The sequence below is a fragment of the Neolamprologus multifasciatus genome, chromosome 17 (assembly GCF_963576455.1).
Source record: "Neolamprologus multifasciatus chromosome 17, fNeoMul1.2, whole genome shotgun sequence".
NCBI lineage: Eukaryota > Metazoa > Chordata > Actinopteri > Cichliformes > Cichlidae > Neolamprologus > Neolamprologus multifasciatus.
This window is the reverse complement of record NC_140455.1, coordinates 28,910,370-28,931,128: the sequence shown is the minus strand read 5'-3', so window position 1 is coordinate 28,931,128 and position 20,759 is coordinate 28,910,370. Positions and strand designations below refer to the sequence as shown.

At 39.6% G+C, this 20,759-nt stretch overlaps 2 protein-coding genes and 1 non-coding gene across 10 annotated transcripts in view; 2 read left to right on the top strand and 1 right to left on the bottom strand.

Annotated features, from left to right (window-relative positions):
* Window positions 1–19,475, bottom strand: part of wnt5b (wingless-type MMTV integration site family, member 5b) — a 111,110-nt gene extending 91,635 nt beyond the window's left edge. For all 5 annotated transcript variants that reach the window (XM_085136953.1, XM_085136956.1, XM_085136954.1 and 2 more), the window contains exon 1: window positions 15,261–19,475. The gene's annotated coding sequence lies outside the window, so the exon portion shown is untranslated. The remainder of the gene's footprint in view (window positions 1–15,260) is intronic.
* trnak-cuu (transfer RNA lysine (anticodon CUU)) lies at window positions 2,180–2,252 on the top strand. Its single transcript has one exon. It is a non-coding gene; the product is annotated as a tRNA-Lys (tRNA).
* Window positions 5,966–11,026, top strand: LOC146499577 (uncharacterized). Of its 4 annotated transcripts, XM_085138046.1 has the most exons (6): window positions 5,966–6,245; window positions 7,138–7,197; window positions 7,309–7,357; window positions 8,945–9,100; window positions 9,304–9,396; window positions 10,672–11,026. In XM_085138046.1, the coding sequence occupies exons 4-6, from the start codon at window positions 9,029–9,031 to the stop codon at window positions 10,984–10,986; spliced, it is 480 nt and encodes a 159-aa protein (XP_084994172.1). In that variant the 5' UTR covers window positions 5,966–6,245; window positions 7,138–7,197; window positions 7,309–7,357; window positions 8,945–9,028; the 3' UTR covers window positions 10,987–11,026. The 4 variants fall into 4 exon arrangements, with proteins under 4 accessions (XP_084994172.1, XP_084994171.1, XP_084994174.1 ...); XM_085138045.1 differs by lacking the exon at window positions 7,309–7,357; XM_085138048.1 differs by lacking the exons at window positions 5,966–6,245; window positions 7,138–7,197 and having other exon boundaries at window positions 7,215–7,353.
* Window positions 19,476–20,759: the final 1,284 nt, after the last annotated feature.

Below are 20,759 nucleotides of genomic sequence, written 5' to 3'. Positions count from 1 at the left end.
CACACACTGCAGGCAAGAGTGTACGATAAACACAAGGAGGATGCTCAGAGGAGAGAGACTGGGAAAAAAGAAAATAAAGGAATTCTTGAAGAAAAAGGTAGAAAGAGGGAACAAAACAAAGATTCACGACTAAAATGACATTTCTTTCTTTTTTCTTTTTTTCTTTTTTGTTTTACCATCAGAAACAAGATAGTGGGAATAAATTTCTGATTTAATCCCCCGCCCCTCGCCCTCGTCCCATGAGTGTGTGTGGGTGTGCTGACAGATTTGGTATTGCCTCAGTTCAGAGATTGGCTACAGAAAAACACACTCGGTAATTATCTAGAAAGAACACCTGGGCACTGGGAATCTCATTATATTGTAACCACTCCTCCAACACACACACACACGGAAGAAAATACACAACAGAGTGAAAAGAGACCAAAAAATAAAGGATGATTTTTTGCATAAAACAGAAAATCAAAAGACAAGATGAAAAATAGCAAGAATTCAAAAAACACCTACATACACAGAGAGTGAGGAGCCTTTCTAGTTGTAAGAGCTTGAAACTCACTGTTGTGAGACTTTGTGGATCATACGCCGGCGTTTTATTATGCGGTAAGACTCACAAACAAGTGAAACCCGGCGATGGTGAAGGGATCATTTGAATTCATCTGTTGCCATTTCACTAGCTGACTTTCTTTATTCCACGCGGTTTATATATTTTTTTACAATTCTGCAAAGCACAAAGAAAACCGCAGTGACTGCAAAGTGATCCAAATCCGTGATGCATAAAACACAGCGCTGCAATTATTAGGTCATACAACACTCTTGTGTTCTCGTTTTTATTCCCTTCATGTTTCCTTTGATGTGCTGCAGTAGCAGATCTTCGCCAGTAAGAGGCAGAGTTTCCTCTTATCTGACTGACTAAACCTCACTCATTACCATCACTCTTTCTTTCTCTTCATCTGGACTTGTGCTTTCCTCTGCCCTTTCTTTCATCCATCTCCCTTTGCTTCCATCAGAAACAGTGCTCATTATCAATTTTATGAAAATGTTTTGCATTTGCTGTAAACCAGCTCGCATCCTCCAAATGGGAGTCAAGTCGGGGGTGTGCGTGTTTGTGTGTGCAAAGGAAAACCCTGCTGATGTGAACAGATGCATTCATTGCTGTGTTTTGACAGGCTGACAGCGGCCAGAGTGAGATGACCAAAAAGGGTCAACAAACATGCGACGCACCAGACACACACACACACACACACACACACACACACACGCACACACACACACACACACACAAACTGTGTCCGGTCACCTAAGGTAACGTGGCCAAAAAAATAGATCAGTGTGAAAAACTTGATTTTTTAAACATCTTAATGACACAACAAGGGGCATATCAAACCTCTAAGCAAGTTTCTTCTAAGAGAGTTTATTAAACACTTCCATCAGAATAAAAAGTTCCAAGCCGATTAAGGACAGGGCAATTTATACCTTTTCAGAAACTGATCAAACAAAACTTATCATTAAACAACAACAACAAGGGTCGTGGGTTTGAGGCCCAAGTTGGGCGCTAGATTTTTGAACAACACCCCCTGCACATGTCCACGCCATCTAACCCTCTAACTAATAGGCCTTTTCCACGAGTGCCTTCACTCAGTTTCAAACGTTTTCCATTCAATTGGGTACCACCTGATGTGCATGGTTATAGCGCCGTGGCCAAAAGTGATGTCATATGTATGCCACAGACACACAACAATGGAAGATGTCGCAACGATGGTATTCCTGCGGCTTTTTGTCAGACTTAGGGACCATGGTGCTTGTTTTTATGTGGCCATTTTGTCATTGCAGGGCTTCAAAAATGGTGGTTTTGACTTTTGTGAAGGAGCATCTCTTATGACTCATCGAGTGACGCCACTGACTAACCAATCGGTGGCATGCAGTCTCTTGACAAAGCATTTTCTTCACTATCACTCTTGCTGCTATCCTTCTATTCAATTCAGTTTTAATGATCTAGCACCAAATCACAAAAACAACAGACCCCGGGGGCTTTATATTGTAATGTAAGGTCATTTTACGTAAGGTAAAGACCCTACAATAATACAGAGAAAATGACAACAATCAGATGACTCCCTAAGAGCAAGCACTTTGGTGACAGCGGCAAGGAAAAACTCCCTACTCCCTACTATTAGCTTGCGCTACAGCCCGGCTAGCTCAGTCGGTAGAGCATGAGACTCTTAATCTCAGGGTCGTGGGTTCGAGCCCCACGTTGGGCGTGAATGTTTTTAGAGTAGACTTCGGCTATGTCCACACGTACCCGGGTATTTTTGAAAACGCAGATTTTTCTATGGGTTTGCACCTTTCGTCCACACGTAAACGGCGTTTTTGGTCACTGAAAACAGAGATTTTTAAAAACTCCGGCCAGGATGGATATTTTTGAAACATCCGTTTTTGCATTTATGTGTGGACAAGAAAAACGGAGAAAACGCAGAAAACGCAGCGTCAAAGGTGTGCGCCTTTTTTGACGTCACACTGTGCGCCACGTTATTGCTTCGGTGAAATGAATTTCTACAATACTATTACTGTTAATTGTACTCTCTGCAGTGTTTAAATGCTTACATATACACACACAGTTACTGTCCCTCCACACATACGACTCCGGTCTGCTTCTATGCCCCAGCTTTGTTTACTTTTTCCCACCGAAGCTTCTAGACTTCTGATTGGCCAACATTTCTGCACGGTTAGGAATATATCGCCACCTGTTGCTTTGGCATGTTCCCAGCAGCGTTTTCCTTTATTTATGCCTTTACGTGTGGACGGGATTATTTTTTAAAACGAAAACGGAAAATCTCCGTTTTCAAAAATACCCGTGTACGTGTGGACGTAGCCTTCAACTAATTGAAAAAACAGTATTAAGTGAGAATGATGGGCTGTCCACACAACAGACATTTGGTTCTAATAATGCAGAGCACCTCTCCGTACACAGAGTCCAGCAGTAATGATGTATTACAGCAGAAGACTGCCATAATCCAAGAGAAAGAGCAGCACTAACTGCAATGCCTTTTTATAAGCAAAAGTTAATATAAATCAATTAAGAGGTGAAAGAGTTCAAACACCTATTACTAAGTCAAACTGGTCTTGGATAGAGTCCTATGGTTAATGCTCATAATCACTATCCACACATGCTGACGGACATTTTTTTAACAGTACATTGACATATTTTTTTAATTAAAAATGGGAATAGGGAAACTGCTCTGCCTCATGAGTGTGACAGTCTTAATCTTCGTCGTACATTTTTTGACAAAAATAGAAAACGCCTTCATTAGGGTTTCAGCCAAAATAGTACTGAATCACTATTCAGTCAAAGAAGTACTGAGGCACACGGAGACGAAGAGAACAAACAAAGAGGGAACGAGGAAAGCGGGACAGAGTTAAAACGAAATGAGAACAGACCTACTGTAGTGAGCATGTGCTAAATAAAATGCTTGTTTGAGTTTTTGTTTGTGTATTGTCTATATCCTGCGCATATGTGTGTGACTGGCTTTCAACCCCAGTGCAGGTGTGTTGCTGATAGTTTTATCAGTGCTGGATCAGGGCAACTGAGGAGAAGGGAAAATGAAAATTTTGCTGTTTAGATTTACTGTATGTGCTGTAACACATTTTTATTTCAAGAAACTTTCTCAGGTGTGCAGACTGCAGGTCACATGTTCCAAACTGAGGGCAGGGTAATGTTTCCAACACTGATGTCTTGATGTATTTTCAAGTAAACTAACACTGATAATTCTCAGTTACACAGAACTGTAAAATACACAGTTTCAAAGTCAGTTTAAACTTTTGTGCATTTAATTTGGACATGAAAAAACTACAAATATATGAAGGTGAAATTGGTCAATTTAAAGTGAAGATAAAGGAGACAACTTCTGGTTTCCTGTTTCCAGTACAGCAACCAGTCACGACAACTATACACAGGCATTAAATATCATCAACTGGACTTAGACATTTGAGTGTCCCAAAGAACAATATTACAATATGAACACCTACCAGATAATTAAATAAAACATCGTCGATATGATGAAATGCCGTACAGAAAGAAGTGCTCATGTACATTACACTTGCAGGAGGTGTTCAGCCACAGAAACCCACATCATGAAGTTACGAGCGCACTGTTTTGTGCTGATGCTAATGCCAGAGGAGGTTTGGAGCTCTGCAGTTATTGAGTCAGCACAGTGTTGGCAACTTTTACACACTATGCACGGCAACACTGACAAATGATACTTTTGATGATAGAGGAATTTAATGAAAGGCTTCTAAATGAGATGAGGCTCCATGGTTTCTACATTTTGAAGGTTTCATGTTAACATTTTGGCCTTGTTGGTTTTGTAAATACTAGTTTCACCAACCGAAACTGAAGCAAACATTTACACACAACCCGGCAAAAGGTGACAGTTAGCAGACAGCCGTCCGCTACAGCTGCTTGTAACAGTACATCAATCGATCAAAGCACCCACGCCCTGATTTTAAGCTGAAACATCATCAAAATAGGTGAATTTTAAACAAATTCTTCCATCACATGGTTATTATGAAGGGGGGAATTAGCTAATTCTTTGTAATAGGCTGTAAACATGCTATTTTCACAAGGTGCTCATGTTAATTGTGGAGATTATGGTTCACTTTTGGAGCATGCCTCAAGTGGCTATAAGAGGAAATGCAGTTTGTGCCACATCTGAGTTGCCTTCATTTTTCAACCGCAAGTTGAAGTCTCCTCAAAAGTGAAATAAACTGATAATTAATACTAACAGAGTTATAGTCTATACTCATAGTTGGCTCATCATAGGCAAATTCTATTGTCGTGGGTTGAAAGCATGTGAATCTATGGTGAGGAGAGACATTTTCTTCTTTTCCTAGTTAGTTAAGACACAACAGTGCTCAGCAGCTGCAGCTCCTCTGGTGTTGTGTGTCTTGTGGCGGCATGATGTGCGTCTCTCTCCGTTGTACTAGCCGCCGGATTTATAAAATGGTTTCAGGCCCTGTCAAGTGCCCAATAAACCACTTTTACTATTAGTGTAGGACACAGCTAGCATACAGCTGCTGACCACTGCTACCACTGACCATACACATCCGCATACGCTGACACACTGAGGCTGACATACTCACACACATGTACGAGCGCAAGGCCAGTCACATACTTGCTGGTCAGACACATTTTTAGGGCTGCTGGAGTCGGGATCTGAGCCAAGCTCTAACCCCATCTCACTCCACCCTGTTGCCCCAATGACATCATGTCATAGCCTGAACCGCCGACTCAGAAGGGCCAAACACACACACACACACACACACACACTTCACCTTGTAGTACAGAACTTTTTGGAGCATCAGCCTTATTAAAAACTACAGCATTAATAAGTAATTTTTAAAACACTGTACCGTAGTGCAAAAGATGCATGTAGCCACTGTAAGGTCCTTCTGTACTGTTTTTAAAGTTTTCTCACCGTCACCATTTTTATTTTCTATACGATATGACCTGAAACTAGTGCCTGAGGGCGCAAAGACATCAGGAAATTACTCACTGAGGTCACAGATAAATGGTTGTTTTTCAATGGTCTTTTTGCAAGCAGAAGAGTCGCCCCGTGGTGTCCAATAAACAGAATGTAGGCTTCACGAAACAAACCTAAAAATTGCGCGTCTTTTATGCTTATTGATTTTTTTTTCCATACATGAGAACATCGCATGACATCGGTCATGCGATGCTCTCATGCGAATATCATATCACAAGTCGGTAGAGCATGAGACTCTTAATCTCAGGGTCGTGGGTTCGAGCCCCACGTTGGGCGCATGATTTTTTCTCGAGTCATTGGAGAAAAATGTACTTCTGCGAGATCATGTGCACACAGCTAATATTGCAAATCATACTAATCCGCATTTCACACCTCTCATAAATGAGGAATTTTGGGATGACAAAATACACTCAAAAAAGTCAACTAAGGCAGTTGTTTGATTAATTCAATAGACATTTGTCTATTTAACATGAACATATTGAGTTTAGGTTTTTAAATCATTATCAGTTGTTGGTTTAACATAAAATAACAAAAAGTTTAATGAACTAGATTTGCATTCTTCAGTTCAATTAAATGTAATTATTTTAAATCAACAACTCTAAAACCGATGCCTAGTGCGCATGCTCAAACTTCCCAGAAGTGAAGAGGCGGGAACGCGGAGAAAGTTATATGTGTTCACTGCCGTTTCCCTCTGTGGAATCTTCCACAATACAGGTAAGTAATAAATAACTGAAAATATCTTAGTCAAACGAAGTTGTTCCGTCCGTTAATTGTTTAACAATGTTTTTAATTCCAAATGTGTAATTTGTCATTAGACAGCGGGAGTGGAGCAAATACAGTGAAAATCGGGTATTAGACGGTGCCAATCGGTACCGTCTAATACCTGATTTCTAATCCGCTCCGGCTATATTTATATTATTATTAGCATTTCCATTTCATTGTTTTTCTTTTTTTTTTTGTTACCCGTTTTTGCAGTTAGTCTTATAGTGTTTTTAGCGGTTATTAATATGTTTAATTCACTATTTAACACGTTTGAAATTCAATTTCAAAGTAAATGAAGTTAGCTAAAGCTAGTATGGTTGTTTCATTGAACTTTTACCTAGCTCTGTTAGCATTCACTTTGGTTTTAAATGACAGTTATTGCAAGACATGGTCTTTCTTCACTTTTTTTTATTATCATTTGCATTTCTTCTTTCTTTCTCTCTCCTTTTTTTTAAGCATTCGGCCTCTTGCAGTAATGCAAGTTAAACTAGCATGCGCCAGTTGCTAAATATTAGCTGTGTCCAAATTCAGGGGCTGCATCCTTTGAATTGACTTAAATGCTAGTGCATGGGGAAAAGAGCATAAACACGAGGTCAGAGGAAAAGGCAATGGCGGATAGTTATGAAAATTGCCTGTCGGACCTTTACCGCAACTACCAGCATCTTTATTGCAAAGTGTGAAACACTGCTATTACATTTGGCAACAGATTGGATATTTATCTGTGAATTTTATATTGCAAGAGGTATTTATATGTATTTGTATTTTTTTATACGTTTGCAACAAAGTAAAAAAAAATCCACTGTGGAGTTTTTATAAATTGTTTTGTCTGTTTTCTTTACCATAGTAACACCACAAAGAAAGCTGACCCCTTTTCTGATTGTTTGTGCCGCCTCTTTAATACATGGTAAGTTTTTACCATCATATATTTTTATGATAGTTTTATGATTTAATCAAAGTAAAAAAAAAGGTGGTCAATAAAACCATCCTTAAAACTGCTTCTCTTTTTTTCTTTCAGTGACTTGTATGTGGCAGTGCAAGCGTTGTTCCATCAGGGAGAGTAGTAGGTAAAAAATATTGAAACACTGTACAGGGCTCGCAAAATCGCTAGCCCGACATCACGGGGCTAGCGATTTTTCCAGTCGGGCTACCAAAATCTATATCTGTCCTGCCCGTCGGGCTGTCATAGGAAGGAAAAATATATGTCAATGCTTTTGCATTCTTTCGGAAATGTAGCTGGGTAATTATGTCATTGGCATTGGTGAGCCACTGTCAATATGTGACATATTGAAATCGCGTTTGAATTTGCGCTTGTTTTTTGCTTTCACTTTGCAATCGCGCGAACTGTGTATAGAGAGCGACAGCACTGATTGGTGAGTGATGATAATTTGCGCACCAATTCCTCTGACATAGTCTTATCAATTGTTAGCTTACTATGCAAACATGACAAGTGAAATCTCACGCAGCAACCTTAAACATGTGAGAGGTTGATCGCACAGAGAATTGCTGAGCGTTATGTAAGTGCGTGTGTAAAAGCAGCAGGATATATATTTTAGTTCTGCTAAGCCAAATAAGACAGGTCAGGGTGAAGAAGTGACAGCCAAAGAAAAGCTTACCACAAAACGGAAAAGTTATGACAAATCAGACTATAAGGCAAAAAGAAAGTGCAGCTTTATGGTTTCATGGACAAAAGAATTTCTGTGGCTGCAATATGACGAGCTATATAACCAGGGGTGCACATAAGTGGTCCGCAGGTGCGCATTCACTGTCAAAATAAAAAACGCGCACAAGATAAGAAGTTGCAACGCGTGTTTGCGTACATAGGATTTTCTGGAGGAGGACAGACATTTGTTTAGAACTCTTAAAGATGTCGAAGAAGCTCCTTTAAACAATTACTTTGCTGTTCCTCCACCTCCAAAGAAATGTCAGAAGGAGTCCGAACCACAAAAGAAGCGCGTATTCTCAGAAAAGTGGTTGCAGGAGGTGAGCTGGCTTCAAACAAATAATGAACGCACAGAGATGTGGTGCAGAATGTGCCGTGAAAATCCCACTCTAGTGGACAAAAACAGTGCCTTTTATATGGACGCAAACGCGCGTTGCAACTTCTTATCTGGTGCGCGTCTTTTATTTTGACAGCGCATGCGCACATGCGGACCACTTATGTGCACCCGTGTAAATAACATAATGTTCTGCCGGTTGTGTTGTTGGTTTTCCCTCGATTTCTGAGTCGACAAGCGCCTTTGTTACTGGGACCAGTACATTTAAGAAAGGCCCCCATTAGAAATGCATTATTGCTCAGTCTGCAATATCTTTCCCAGAACAAACACCAATTGCAAATAACATACTAAAAATAAACCTGAAAAATCTGTTTAGACCAGCGTACTATGTTGCAAAGAGTGAACTACCACTGGCACAATTTAGCAGTCTTTGCAAACTTCAAAAAGCAAACGGCCTAGATCTTGGTTCCATTTGCCTCTTACCTGTGACTTCAGTGGAAATTTCAAATTCAGGATCTGACACAGACTGATTCATGTTCTACACAGACAGCACTGATGTCTGCATGGTCTTCTAAAAGCAGCTTTAGTCAGCTTAGATGTGAAGTGAGTGAAATATACAGTTGAGTTTTTAATCAATGTATTTGTTCTCTATTGCAGATTGACAAGGAGTTTCTGCGAATCACCACAAAGCCTCTGCTATCTACTTTCTTTGCCGAGCTTGACCAATACGCGCCACGCTTAATGGAAATCTTTCTGAGCAAAGGAGGGACACCTGGAAAGAAAATAAGAGGTCTCATGCTTGCCATCTCCAAGGTTTGTATTAGGATTGAGTAGATTTTGTCAAAAGCTGCAAAAATAACTTTTATTTGGAGATGAAGTTGTCAATTTTGTTTCGGCTTAACAAATGGTACATGCCAGGTTCTAACCTAAAGAATAATTATGCAAGTTAACTGATTACCCTAGCTTTAAGAAAAACAGCCTGGTTTTGGCTCATATTATCTCCTCCTCCTCTCCAGCATGACAACATCCATACCAGACGAGCATGCATCTTGAAGTCTTTGTGCATCTACCTAAACGAAGACTATGAGAAGTTAATAAAGGAGTACTTGGTGAGTCATTGTGACAGCATGTTGACTGTAACATTCTCATACGGGGCGATCGTGGCTGAAGAGTTGGGAGTTTGCCTTGTAATCGGAAGGTTGCCGGTTCGAGCCCCGGCTTGGACAGTCTCGGTCGTTGTGTCCTTGGGCAAGACACTTCACCCATTGCCTACTGGTGGTGGTCAGAGGGCCCGGTGGCGCCAGTGTCCGGCAGCCTCGCCTCTGTCAGTGCGCCCCAGGGCGGCTGTGGCTACAATGTAGCTTGCCATCACCTGTGTGTGAATGGGTGGATGACTGGATATGTAAAGCGCTTTGGGGTCCTTAGGGACTAATAAGGCGCTATATAAATGCAGGCCATTTACCATTTTATTTACCATACAAATTGTGACGTTGCCTCAAATGCAAATCGTTAAAATTAAAATTTTGAGATTAGCAACAAGACACCTGGTATTGGGGAAAGGATGTCTTGAATACCAAACAGTATTAAGCATTGCAATAAAGAATTTATGGAATTTGGTATTGGAAGGAAAGAAATTTATGCATACCGTAGTTAAACTTGATACACAAACATACAATGCATTTAACATGCATCAAGACAATATTGCTTTTGAATCTGTACTTGGATTAAAACAAGTCCTGTTGTCTTTTCATTGCTATGGTCGTCAGTATTTGTAAATAGAAATGTCTATGAACTTTGAGCTGTTTAGTACTAACACTTCTATACCTGTTTTATTTTAGCAGCTGAGTTAGCCTTTTCTCGAGTCCTGTCCCCCTAAGTTACTCTTGCTATGTCCGACAAACAAATGGTTTCCTCTGCGCACCAATGGGTACCCAAATGTGCGAGCAGACATGCTTCATAATGTTTGGTACATTTACCTGGGAGTGGGGCCATCCACACTGTTTAATCCATTCACGTTGTTTTTGACTTTGTGAATGGAAAGAACACAACTCCTCCAGACACAATCTCTCGGGGTATCGGTGGGCACACTGCTTCTCCATCTTGCTTGAGATTAATGTTTGTCAGACACAGTAATGGTTGCTATAATGTGTAATTGGACAATGGCCCTTTCGGGGGAGGGGCCGGTGAGAGGTCAATTATGCCACCTCTTTTGACATGAGAGGTGTATTTTATAATTTATGAATTGGAGTAATTACTAACAACTACTTTAGTGGTGTAATTTTCTGTTTATTACTTTGACTACTTGGATTTTATGAACAGCATAGAAACAGTTGTTTAACCAATCTCTTAAATTTTACTTTGTTGTCTTATATTTCTTCATGTAGGATACGGACAGTGAGGCAAAAAGCTGCATGGAGCAAACTGTGATGGGGGTGTACGTCATCCAGAAGGAGGGTGCTGAACCTGAAGATGACCCAGAGGACGTTGGTGTCCTGATTGAGGGTGTGGAGGCTAACACTGATTTGGGTAACATTGCACAAGCATGGGCTCTGTTGTTTGGACTCATATACTGTTTGAACCTGAGCTACCCACCAGAACTTAAATGCACCTTTGAAGTCCTCCAGAAGATACTTTTAAATCTTGATGGACAAAAGCTCTCTTCAAAGGCACAGTTTCTGAAAAACAAGCTTATGGGGTGAGAGCACTTGAAAATGATTGATAGGTCTTGAATGGTTCATTGGTGCATTGGTGATTTCCAATATATATATAATATATATATTGGAAATATATATATATATATATATATATATATATATATATATATATATATATATATATATATAATGTTAATATTTGAGTTGTTTATATTTTTTTCTATTATTTAAAAAATATTTTTAAGTTTTTGGATTCTCTCTGTTGGGCAATTCACCTTTTATACAGCACTGCAGATGATTTTTGTTTGTCCTTATATAGATGGCTCAAAATGGATCAGAAGTACTGACAGAAGTACTGTTCTGTTAATTATTTTTCATTTAATTTTGAGTTTGTAGTATAGGTACTAATTCACACATACCATAATGCTGTCATGTGTTGAATGAATCTTTTTTTTTCTTCTCCTTTGTAGAACAAAGTTACCATTTTACAGAAACTGCATTGAGGGGTTTTCCCAAAGAAATGTTCATTGTTGTTTTTAGCTGCACTGTTACTATGTTGTGTCAAGGGCCTGTAAAGTTTAAGACCACTGCCACCTGTTAAGTTCACTGTATTATTGTGTCCATTTTGCTTGCTAGCATGTTTTAAAACACAGCAAAACTATGGATTTTTTGTTGTTGTTGTATTGCCCCCAAATTATTTCTAATTATTATTATTTTTTCCAAATTCACACAATAGTAATTCTATTTTGTCACATGTTTTAACTTGCCAAGTGGGAGATGTATTTTTATCTTTTAGTTTAATTTTTTAAAATACAGTTGAAATATTTAGCAAATTTTGCATCTGTTTTTAGTTGTGGAAGCTTTGGTTCCAACATATTACCTATGTAAATAAGTATTCTAACGTTATACCTTTTGAAGTGGCATAATGCTTGCAGGTGTACAAAAATGGTAAGCTTTTATATTGCCCACTAAATCCAGTTAATAAAGTTAATGTTATCATAATCTGATTGTGACTTTTTTTGTAAAGTAGTGGGTTTCTAAATGTGTAACAAATGTAAACAAATCTAATTGAAATAATTCGATTGAAATGAGTGAAATCATCAACCCCCATATTGGTTTATTAAGCAAGACTTGCAGTAGTTGCCTTGATTAACAAAGTAGTTGTTGAAACAACAAGATTTAATTGTGTTTTCCTAAACTTTTTAACGTGTGTAGAATGAATTAAAACAAATTTCACTCTACATACTTAAATAAATCACTTCAAATCAATGTAAGTATACTATGTTGATCCAATGTAATCTGATTACATTAAACCACCAAATGCTAAATGTGTTGGTTTGACATGATCGAAAATGGTTTATTGTACTTGGTTAAATCGTGTGCAAAAAGGGTGCCATGATTAAATTGTGTTCATCCAACAACACATTTTTTTGAGTGTAGTTTTTGCTAATATTTTATAGGGCATTTATTTTACAATACAAAGCAACTTTGTTAAAAAAAAAAAAGTGTCGAATCAGTTTTTAAATTTTAAAAGAGTGAGTTGCAAACCTCTTCACTGAAATCAAAAATACATCAGGGGAGGACTGGAGGGTTTACACACTGTGAAGAATTCCAAAGATTCAATACAGCCAATCAGAAATAAGAGTTTAAAACAGCAGCTCTTCAGCTAGAGAGCTGAAGAGGCCATCCTCTTCAAACTGACCACCATCTGTGTGTGAGAGAGAGTCCAACTTAGTCATTAGTGCTCCTGGAAGGCTGAAATACACACACACACGTGTGTCATGTAACACACTGAGTGCAGACAATCCATTCAAAAACTTAAATTTGATTATTTTCACTTTAAATGAATCGCATGTTTGAACAGCCACTTTAATGAAATATTCCCAATTCCTATTCCTCATTCCCAACTCGACTGCTTCTGAACACATGGGACACACACAAACACACACAGACCTTCTTGAATGACCTTGAGGACCCATTTGTGCTTGCAGACAAGCCATCTTCTCAAATGTCTAGTGCGGAGACAAATACACATACTCACTTACTCCCCTTCCCTAATTACCGAGTCCCAGGGGATGAGACACTCAAGAGGCGCTTCAGTTAAAGAAAAGGTCTTTCTCACCAGTTAGAGGGCAGACAGGCGGAGAGAGGTAAATGTATGAGAAGATGTTCAGAATACAGATTTGCTGGCACCCAAGTATATTTTAACTGCTCCACAGTTTCCACATGTTACTGTTGCATAAAAATCGGGTGAGTCTAAAAGTTTGGTTCACTGCTCACCAAACCCAAACCAAACCCAAGTTGAGAACACGAAGAAAAGTAAGAATAGATGAGGCACGTGAAAATGAAGGTCCTGAGTGAAACAGTGAGGGGGATGGAAGAGAAAGAACAGAAGTTGACTGAGACGGGAGGGCGGAGGAAGAGAGATTATCTCTCTCTAATGGCTAACTTGTTGACAGCAACACTTTTCAGCACCCCTATCTACACATCTAATGTTACTATCTATCCTGAAACACACACACACACACACAGAGGCACACACATGCACACACACACCACCTCTCCTCTTGCAAGGTTTATCAGCCCGGCTGTCGGCTCGGGCCACATTTCATGTGGGTTTCGGATTTTAAAACCATGAGAAACATAAAGTGAGCCGGAGACGTCACTGCCAGAGACGACCTCGACATTCTCTCAGCTCGTCTGCAGCCATAACATTGTCGAACATGAATCTGATCTGAGCCCGCTTTCAGATCCTGGCTGGGCAGACGGTTAAAAAACTCATCATCCTCTGCTAGGTCACCTTCTTGCAAACGTGTCTCAGTTACAACACCAAGCTGCATTTGTCACCAGTTAATTTAACTTGTCTTTATAAATGATAATAAACTGCTTTTGGCTGCTCCCTTATTCACAAGGGGTCGCCATAGCGGATGGATTTGTCTGATTTGGCAGATTTTTTAGGCTGGATGTCCTTTGTGACACAACCCCAAAGGTGGACATGTGAGAGTTTGAGGATTTATCTTCTCTCTTTTTCCTTTAAACAGAAATGTGCCACAATTGATTCTGCTGAAATATGAATATGAATTAATTTCTGTTTTGTAGGGAATAAAAAAGACACATCAGCCCCAATAACACTGCTAGACTATACAGCTAAAGTTTAAGGAGTTTATTTTGAGAGAACACTTAATGGATATTAAAGTTATCCATGAATTTGGGATGAAAGTGTATGTGAAATGGTTTACTTTTCCAATTGTTAGTGGTCAACAGTCACCATAAAAACTTGAAAGTGCATAGGTCAGTGAGTGTCTCATTAGCATGAACACACACAGAAACTTCTACATAAGGACACAAGAATCCATATTATCAAGACATTTAAATACACTTTCATGGTGCTACGGAACATTTAGATGTCACTAATGAACAATCCACCCTTTATAGACACAAAAAAGATCATTTTTTATTCAAAACTTGGTTAGTCTGCTATGGTTTCCCATTTCCATGCATTTTTACCTGTTGATTGCACAGCTGGTCTCGAAAATACAGCTGTGACACTAAATTCAGAGGCCACAAACTGTATCATAAAGTAGATATTCAGTCAAAAAAGAAGAAGAAAAAATAACATTCCAGCTGGTACATCCAAGAAAATAGGGAGAGACTCCTGGTTCAGTGAGTTTTACGCAGGGCAGCAAAATTAAATGGTGAACCAACATTCCCTCAGTCACAGTCGGACTTAGATGCCATCCAGTCCTCTGGTCCAGATGAAGGCAGAGCAATTTCTCTAAACTGAGAGAAACATTTGTGCAACATTTCGACCAAAAATAGTTCTGGTCTGCACCGCAAAGCGAGAGGGCTGCCTTCATTTGGGCCGACGGGGTTGGCACACGCACAAACGCACAAACAGACACACTCTGCATTTCACCACTGTCATGTGCGAGCCAAATTCAATGAAATAAGCCCATTCTGTAAGTAGACTGTGACAACGGAAACATCGAGGGGACAAAAAGTTCAAATGGAACAAAGTCCTAAATGTTTTCACACTGACTTCAGATGTCCTGTTCAGAGAGCGCAGGAACGGCGAGATTTCAAGTTCAGATCTATGATTTAAAAACCACATCCAGTCTTGCAAAGTTTGAGTTTTAAAGTTACCTCATCTTGTGGGACAAAGATCAAAGTCAGAAAAGAAACATGACACTGTAAAACTATCAGAAGTCATGGCACAAATCACTGAAAAGTTAAATCACACACCTCAAATCCACCGCTAACATTCCCATTGTGTACTTTGTGTTATCACCTCGTAAAGTATTTAAAACGAATGGTCTTACCTGGTGTGTTGTGCTGGATTAACGTCGTTGATCGGTTGTCCAAGAAAACTTTCTCCACCCACCATCAGAAGCGCTAACGACCGAAAATTGTTGCTCTCTGTCCGGTTGGGAAAGTGCAGACAGATCGCTGTTTTCAATGGAAGGAGATATCCCGTTCGGGAAGATCCCACAGCAGCACGCTTCACAGTCTGACTTTCACTCCTCGATGTCACACGAAAGTCGTTGTTTGAGTAAAGAAAGTGCAAAAGAACAAAGGAAAAAAGTTGATTTGTGGGAATGTACAGAGGTTTGCGACTGACAGTATCCAGAAGTCCCGACAGAAAAGAGTGGCACTCGCTGCGCTGTGAGCTGTGCTCTCAGCAACAGGTGTCAGAAATAAAGTGAGATTTTTTTCACGGCCATCACAAGTTTCCAAACACTCTCCAACTAATTACGCACGCAGGGAAAAGGGGAGGAGGAGGAGGAGAAGGTGGTGGTGGGGAGGAGGGAAGCAGAGGGGAGGGTGCTGCGCAAAGTTTTTACGCGTCGAGAAACAGAAGGAGAAGTGGAATGAAACAATAGAGCCCAGAGCGCGCGCTCTCTCTCCCTCCTCAACAACTGCGCTGATGTGAAAACTGCCCGCCTGGCCACCGGAGGAGAAAAGGACACAGAGGCGTAAAAGAGGGAAAGGAGGTCGTTTTACACAGAATGAGAAGGAAAGATTCGCCTCTTTGAGAGTGTTTTTAACCAATGGGTCTCCATTTGGAGTCCATTAAACTCATAGCCTTTAAAACAGGGCTTTTACCCCTGAGTCTGGCCCCTCTCGCTATATTCTTACAAATAAACTTCACTGCAGTGAGTTTATAGGGCGAAAACTGTTGTTGGGTCAGCTATCTGATTGCGTTTCAATTTTAAAGGACTGTTTTATCAGACTGTGTGCACAACATTAACGTCACTTCAAATAAAAAATGATCGATCAATCAATGTAAAAAAAAACAAAACAACAACAACAACAAAAAAAACACCCGGCTTTTCAAATTCCCGACAGAGCTGAGTGAAAATCAGTGCAGCGGACTCAAGAGTTATGCAGTACCGCAGGTTGTTAATGAAGTCATTTTTTGATGGCACAGGACTCTGGTCATTTTCGATCTTAAATAAATTTTATTTACTAAGAGGCAGGCATAAAGAAAGCACTTCTACAACTAGAAAGCATAGCAGCACGCCAAATACAGCTTTATCTTACGAGAAAATACATTTAATAGCATAAAAGGTGTTGTGCCAAAAAGGGTACCCGATGTTTATCTGTGTGTTCTTTGTGTAATGTCTCTGCTTATAACGGTAAATAGATTATTATTAACAAACAGCTATATATAAAAGTTATTATACCTGCTTTATAATACAATTAAAAAGTCATTTTTGGCTTATTTTTCTAGAACTGTTATGTTTGTACAGTTTCTGCTGCCCTCTTGTTCAGATCTTTCTTAAAAAAAAATAGATATTTTTAATCTTTCAATTACACTTTTTACTTGGGTAAATAAATCCATCCATCCATTTTCTTCTTCATGCGGCCTTGTCTCCCTGCTTCAAACAGTATAAACTTCAGTCTTTTTTTGTAAAATCAGCCACTCTGCTGCCAGTCGACTTATCCATGTCTGTGACTAGTCAGCCGCTGCCAACACTGCCCTATTCGTCTGAATGGACTTGCAACTAAACTGATAAACCCTGGGTTAAGTTATTCAGGTCATAACCACGTTCATGTGACCAGTCGGCCTGACTGCCAGCATTAGGGTAAGTGAAACGAGTTAACAGAATAACTTGCTACCCAGTACAGAGCCCAGGACGTCCAAGGTCAAATGTACCAGAGACAAAACAGGTCTTTGATTTTAGCAGATAACAGAATGTCACAGAGCAAAAGCTAGGATAGCCCTGCAGGTCAACAGTCCATTATATAGCTCAGCATTAACATACGCCACCCAAAAAGCATGCTACAAGAAGATGTGTGTGTGTCCCTCTAACTCATGCTTCTAATCAACATTCGAAACAGATTCATAGCCCAAAGCAACGTGTGAAACCAGAGGGGTTAGTGAGCAATCTTTAACTTAAAGTCAGAGTTGTCTGTGTCAGGAAAGTGGTTCTCTTATTACCGAGGTAAATCACCATGGTTACTCATACTCAACCTGCTCGGGAGCAGGTTATGTTTCAGTTTAGAGCGCCACATTTTCACTGATTCTTTTATTTACAGCCTGTTTTAAGTGTAGATTGTCGGCTGGGGGAAGGTTTATTAATGTTTATTAATAAAATGTTAATTTTATACAAATATATAAAAAAATATATAAATGTTGGATCTAATTTGCTGCTAAGGGTCTCTTACACTGCTGGAATAGTAGAGCACAGATTAGAAACTGGATCAGGATGTATATCACATATATAACTATTCAGTCAATCAAATTAATTTCACTTTGAAGGCGGGAAGGAAAAACTCCCTTTTAACAGGAAGAAACTTTCAGCAGTGCCGGGCTCAGGGAGGGCCGGCCATCTGCTGTGACTTTCTCTGAAGAAAAGCAAAAGGAGAGTTAATTATATCGTTTATCAAAGAGGAAACAGTCTAATCTTTAAGGTAGAGAGGGTGTCTGTGTAACAAATCCAAACTGGAAGCTGGTTCCACAGCAGAGGGGCCTGATATCTGAAGGCTCTGCATCCCATTCTGCTTTTAGAAACTCTAGGAATCGCAAGAAAGTGAGAGCGAAGTGCTCTATTAGGGTAATATAGTACTATGACGTCTTTAAGATATGATGGGGCTGATTATTAAGGACCTTGTATGTCAGGAGAAAGATTTTAAATCTTTTAGCAGGGGTCCAATAAAGAGAGGTCAGTATAAGAGAAATACGAGCTATTTCTCGTCCCTGTTAGTATGCCCACTGCAGCATTTTGGATTAACTGAAGACTTTTCAGGGAATTTTAAAACAACCTGACAATAATGAATTATAATAATGCAGCTTAGTGGTAATGAATACATCAACTATTTTTTTTAGCATGGATTACTGACCTATACTAGGCTACGAGACAGTAAACGTTAATGTTTAAATGCATTAGGTTTAATGACTCAGAGCAGCAGTTATGTTAGAATTAAAGAGCAACATTACAATGTATTAACTCGAACCTGGTTCTGCTGTGTAAGGACCTGCCTTACTGTAGCTGTTATTCTGACTGCTTCGGTTGTAGGTATACAAGTGAAAAGTGAGGCAACATCAAAGGACACTATGGCTTTATATGGAGTCAGCATAAGTTTGTGGACCTTGTTGGTGAAGTCAGTGGATGATGTGTCTTCGGAAGTCCATATATACAGGGTGTGGTACTGCCAGGGTAAGAGCCGTACGAAGGATGTTCCCTTTTAAGTTGTAGCTGTAGTTGTAGTTACTTGTGGGGTCTTCCCATATGAAGACCCCACAAGTAACTATGGTGCACCTCCCCACTGACTGGTAGTCTGGTGATGCTCTGGTCTTTATTTGGGGATGTAATAGGCTCCTTTTCTTGAATGGTGAGGTTGGACTTTTGCACTTTTATTGGACTTTCATTCTGATTTGCTCTGCTTCAGTTTGTGTTAGCTTATTATTTCTTATCACTGAGATGAGATCCATTATGGGCAGCTGTTGTGGAGATATTGAGCTCTTTGGCGAGCACATCCTTTCCACGTTTAGTGAAGTCCTTATCGGACGAGTTCATCACCCATCCCGTTCGATCCTGTCTGTCTTTAGTTTTTATTTGCAGTGTTTGTAATTTCCAGAGTTGTCTTTCTTTGCCTTTCATGTACCGTGCCAACTGTGCTTAGTAAAGTAAGAGTGTTATGAAACATCTTGAAAGACTTAAAGAAGTCAAGTTGCCTATTTTCATCAAGCTTACGAGTACCATGACCTGGATGACTAAAAACATAGAAAGACAAGAAAATGCTTAGATATTTTCCATATCACCAGCTGAACAAACAAAACATTAGTGGCAATTTGAGGAGAGTTTGCTGTAACTTTATAGCTGGACATCATTCAAAACACTTTCATGACACAGAAATATCTGACTTTAAGCTTATGATTGCTCCCTAACCCGTTAAATATTGCTTTGTAGTAAAGACCTAAGAGGAGGTCACCAGCTCCAGGTTTTGGATCAAGGGGAGCACAAATTATTTTATTTAACCAACAACCCTGGTAGACCAATAAAACACTAAAATTAAACTCTAAATTCTGAAAACAAGACGTCAAAGTACATTTTAAGAACCTTTACTATTACATATTTTTTAACCCCCCCCCCCCCCCCCCCCCACACACACACACACATAATAGATCATACAAGAATTTATACCACTGATTCAAACTCTTCCATCATTATCCAGGTATTTGTTGAAATATTTTATATTTTGATTTTTTAATAATCTAATCATAACTTATTTGTGATTAAGAAAATGACACTGCCCAACAGCATGCTGAACAATGATGGCTTGGAAGCGATGAGGAAACTTGCCTGAAAGACAGAGGGAGTTGGGTCTTGATTATGCTCCCTTGGGGACACAGACATGGATGGCTGGAGACCCGACAGCCAAGTAGTCACTCCTCTTATAGGTCTTTGAAGTCCATCGCCTAAGGCACCTGCACAGTTAGTGCATTGTAATGTAAATTCTAAAGGGACAAGTTTCCATGTTCACAAAAAAGGTACACAGGCAGACACTTGAACAGACCCTCATGCTCACCATCTAATAATAAAATTGACATAATGTGGCGAGACATTATAAGACTCGCCGACAGAGTGTGTGACTGTTGCTTACCTAAAGGGCTGTAGGTAAAAGTTGCTGTCAGGAGAAGGCTTTGGACTAATACCTCACACCTAGTCACTGGGATTTGTGCAGCACATCTTAATCTACTCACCCATCCTGCAAACATGCAAGCAAAATTCTTCCAAATTCAACCTGGCAGGTAAAGCTATGTCAGGCCGTGCAATGCATTTAAAGTCAAACGTCGGTAAACAAATTCATTTTTATGCCTTTTTACTTTTTCTGAAATTTTCTTTAAAGGCAGTACACATGTTGCAAATCACTATCAAAACACTGGATTCACCTTTGGTTCCAATCTTCACAATAGAAACAATCTTTATAGTATTCAGACATGCACTGCATTTAACTGAGTAAATCCATTCTTGGGCATGAAACCTTTGGTGGAGGCAAACCTTTTGACTAACCAAATGAAATTACACATACCTACAAGCAACCTTTATCTAGCGTATGGTTTTATTTGATTCTATGCAGATGACAGTGACTGCTTTGTTGAGAACACGTGTCATTTCATGAGGACACAGTCTACATAAAGCATTCACACAATTAAACTCCTTCTTACAAGACTTGTGTCGAGGTTTACGTATACCTTAACCTAAGATTAACTTTCACATAACCTTGCGTTTGCAATTAACAATAAGAATGAGTTTAATTCCATTGACCATTGCAGCGTTAACCACTACACTAAAGAAACACACATGCTATTC

Excerpts from the sequence above, each read along its gene's own strand:
- LOC146499577 (XM_085138045.1), top strand. Across the intron at positions 9,101-9,303 it reads TCATGCTTGCCATCTCCAAG|CATGACAACATCCATACCAG; the intron begins GTTTGTATTAGG and ends CCTCCTCTCCAG. Across the intron at positions 9,397-10,671 it reads AGTTAATAAAGGAGTACTTG|GATACGGACAGTGAGGCAAA; the intron begins GTGAGTCATTGT and ends TTCTTCATGTAG.